Source organism: Mus pahari, chromosome 10 (assembly GCF_900095145.1).
Source record: "Mus pahari chromosome 10, PAHARI_EIJ_v1.1, whole genome shotgun sequence".
NCBI classification, from domain to species: domain Eukaryota; kingdom Metazoa; phylum Chordata; class Mammalia; order Rodentia; family Muridae; genus Mus; species Mus pahari.
This window is the reverse complement of record NC_034599.1, coordinates 3662293-3665935: the sequence shown is the minus strand read 5'-3', so window position 1 is coordinate 3665935 and position 3643 is coordinate 3662293. Positions and strand designations below refer to the sequence as shown.

General features: G+C 39.9%; 1 protein-coding gene across 3 annotated transcripts in view; it reads right to left on the bottom strand.

The window, feature by feature from the left end:
* Nucleotides 1-246: 246 nt before the first annotated feature.
* Nucleotides 247-3643, bottom strand: part of Mmp12 (matrix metallopeptidase 12) — a 15854-nt gene continuing 12457 nt past the window's right edge. For 2 of the 3 annotated variants that reach the window (XM_021205990.1, XM_021205989.1), the window contains 2 exons: nt 2815-2918; nt 247-2496 (listed from right to left, as the gene is read on the bottom strand). In XM_021205990.1, the coding sequence (XP_021061649.1) occupies nt 2396-2496; nt 2815-2918 (205 nt within the window). In that variant the 3' untranslated portion in view covers nt 247-2395. The remainder of the gene's footprint in view (nt 2497-2814; nt 2919-3643) is intronic. The other variant, XM_021205988.1, reaches the window with a different exon arrangement.

Here is a 3643-nt window from a genome sequence, read left to right as displayed (position 1 = left end):
ACTTCTTGGCCCTGGCGTTCCCCTCTATGGGTCATATAAAGTTTGCAAGACCAAGGGGCCTCTCTTCCCAATGATGGCTGAATACTCCATCTTCTGCTACATATGCAGCTAGAGACATGAGCTCTGGGGGTACTAGCCATTTTAGAATTTTTAAATTAATAGAATCCTCCTAAAGTATTAAAAGGAAGGTCTCAAGTTTTTGGTCCATGACTACCTTAAAAGCCTTAAAAGATCCTTAAAAGCCATCAGATTTTGAAGAGCTTTAGTTAGTCTGTCTCAGGAAACATTTGCCATAGCAGAAGTTATGAAAATATTTTAGGTATTGAGTCAGCTAAATCACATTTTAATATAAATAATACATTTCCTGAAAAAATCCATGCTGACAGAATTATTATGAGAATAGTAGCATCAATTTAAGGTTTTAAATATCTCTTTGCTTTCAACACTAAAATTAATAATTTAAAAGCCATGCCACCTGGAATGATTAAATAAAGGATAATCAAAATATTTTTTCATAAAAGAAACAAAAACACCAGCACAAAATTCCCCCCCCCCCCAAAAAAAAAGACCTTTTCAGAATCTTAACTGCTAGGGCATAGCTTAAAGGTCATGTGCTTTGTTGTACACACATGGCCCTGGGTTCAGACTCTAATACTGAGAAGATAAAGATTCTAGAAATCAATCAAAGACTTACAGCAGTCTATAAAGCAGGTGTTTTTCCTGTGTCAGGACTGTTCAGAGCATGAATATCAACATGAATGTGAGCCTAATGTGACTCTACTGTGGCTGTGAAATGAGGTCCCTGAACAGAAACAATGCTGTGTGGAATACCATGGTGGTGGTAAGGTATGCTGTAAGTCCATGGGTGATAGTTTGGGCAGGAGCACTATGTACAGGAAATGCGAATTCATAACCAAAATTAATGATCTACCCTATTAAGGACAAAACGCTGTCCTTCCCATGATGGGACTGTCATCAATCTGCCACTGCCCTGAAAGTGAAAATGCTCCCTACCGTTTACCTTCTTTGAAGTAGTGCTCACCCGTCTCTTACATGACTCCAGATCTCATGAAGTTGATGTTGAAGGTTAACACTCACAGCTGACACACAAAGGGAAAGGAGCCCTTTCCTCAGGTCATTCCTATTTCAGTTCATTTCTGTCTCCAAAGATGCCCGGATGACAGTCTGCTAGGGAGGCGTCTCTGTTTCTTGGACAACACACCAGTCAGTTTTAACATTGAACATATTTCACGAACTCATAAGCTTTAAGTGAGATCTGTACAGCATACACATACAGAAGATGGGGAGCCAAGATATCAGGACAATAAATAAAACTGATAGAAGGCAGGCCAGGACACAGACATGGCAGGCTCACCATGTTGTCTTTTCCCTGCGACAAACAAAGCATATGCTACTCACAGTTCCTCCTGTGCTTAAGGAGGCTTCCGTTTAATGTCCTGCAAGGCCACATAGCAATGCTACAACCCACTTCCTGATGTGAAATGAGCCACACAATACATCTAACAAGGACAGACGCTTTATTTCCTCCTATCTCCTCTTCAGTCTTGTGGTCATATGGAGCCACCCTTGGAGTCACGTCGTGCTGGCTAGAGAATGCTTTCTTGTCTTGGGTTTAGACTGCTGTTCATACACAAGTGATTCAAAGGACTCCAAGCTCCAACTTTTTATAGCTATCACATCTCTATTGACGGTTTGGTAAAGTCACAGAAAGATTTTATTTGGAAGTCCACAGTTATTTTCAAAATTGTTTGATTTTCAAGAAAAATATAACCGGGGCTGGAGAGGTGATACAAGAGTTAAGAGCACAGGCTGCTCTTTTAGGCGTCAATCCCCAGCACCCACAGTGCTTCCCATAATCATGGTAACTCCCATTTCTAGGGATCTGACATCCTCTTCTGGCTTCTACCAGCATGTGATGCATAAATATGCACATAGACAACACACAATCACACACACACACACACACACACACACACACACTTTTTAAAAGAAAAATTAAAAGGCAAACGCTTTCTTTGAATTTATTTAAAGAAAACAAAACATGTTACATTTCAGTAAAGACAAGAGAGTAATTCTAATATTTCTCTAATATTTCCACTTGAAGGTTGTTAGAAAACAACCTACAGATAAACCAGTTGGCCTTCGAAGGCATGTGCTTTCAAAATTAAGAATAGAATGAAGTGAAAAAGTTTCCTAAAAGAGGTTAATTTTGTAAAAGCACTTTTCTGTGTAACTATGTGTATGTGACCTGTACACCTCCCCTTATTTCCTGTTACATTATTGCCACATAGTTACACTCTGAGCATAAAGTGATTATGTAGTAAATATACTTATGAAACTGAAAAACCAGCCAGCACCTTTCACTACATTCTTCCTAACAACCGAACCAGCTTGTACTTTTCAATGTTTTGGTGACACGACGGAACAGGGGGTCATATTCCAATTGATAGGCTCCTTGGAAGATGTAGTAGTGTCCTAAAATAAAAACAAAGTCATTTCTTTAATTCTTACTTTGTGTTTCTTTAAAACCTGGAGCTGTTCTTAAAGATTATCAAGACTACAAAAGGTATGATTCCAGAGATCCACGTTGGGGACCATTAGCAGTACATCAGGCTTGTAGATGCCACATGCACAGCAGGACAATTGCCATTTGACACTGACAGGCAAGTTTTCTCAGGCTAAAGTTGAACATATTCACACCATAAACGGGAGCAGCTTCCACCCCACCCACGATCCCAGTGTATACTTTTGTACTTTAAAATCTGATTTCCAATATGTTCCCAGCCTACTTACTTTTGAAATAGAGGACTGCATCAATTTTAGGCTTGATTCCTGGGAAGTGTGTGGAAATCAGCTTGGGGTAAGCAGGGTCCATGAGCTCCTGCCTCACGTCATACCTGTGGGAGAAAGCAACCAGCAGAAACACTCTGAGAAAATGGACTCCACAAGATGAAGCACACAGTCATCCTTCCTGAAAGCATTTTTAATGTACTGGTAAAACATTCAACGACATAAAGAGTTGGTTGATGTTTTTTTCTAAGACACCACAAGAATCAGAACTTGAACTTTGTGGACTCCAGTCAAGCATATTTCTGGCCTTCACATTGCCTCCCGGTGGCTTGGTCTCTTCCCGTGCAGCCTGGCATTTGAAGAGGGTTGGCATATGACAACCCTCACTGGCCCAATGACTTAATCTCCATTTTTGCAAATCTTTTCTAGCAAGATATGAATCAATAATTTCTCCCTTGGTGAAGAGAAGGAGAACTTAAGAGCCAAAGGAACAAAGGGTTTTGAACATCTATACTAGAGAGAAATGAAACATAAAACACTTCCTGTCCACACAGGAGAGCAAGGTCCTTGTGTTTCCATACCACTGAGTAGAAAGAGTCAGTTTTCTCTAGACTTCCAAGTGACAACTGAGCATGCTTCTTACATTATTTTTCAATCAGTTTATTTCCCCACACATTGCTTGCTTGACACTAGCACTCTGGAGAAAAGAAAATTCCTCTGTCTGTCGGAAGTTTAAAAAGGAAGTCAGTAGCTAGACAAATTTTAAGAGTATTAGATTACATCAGGGAAATGCAAATCAAAACAACCCTGAGATTCCACCTCACACCAATCA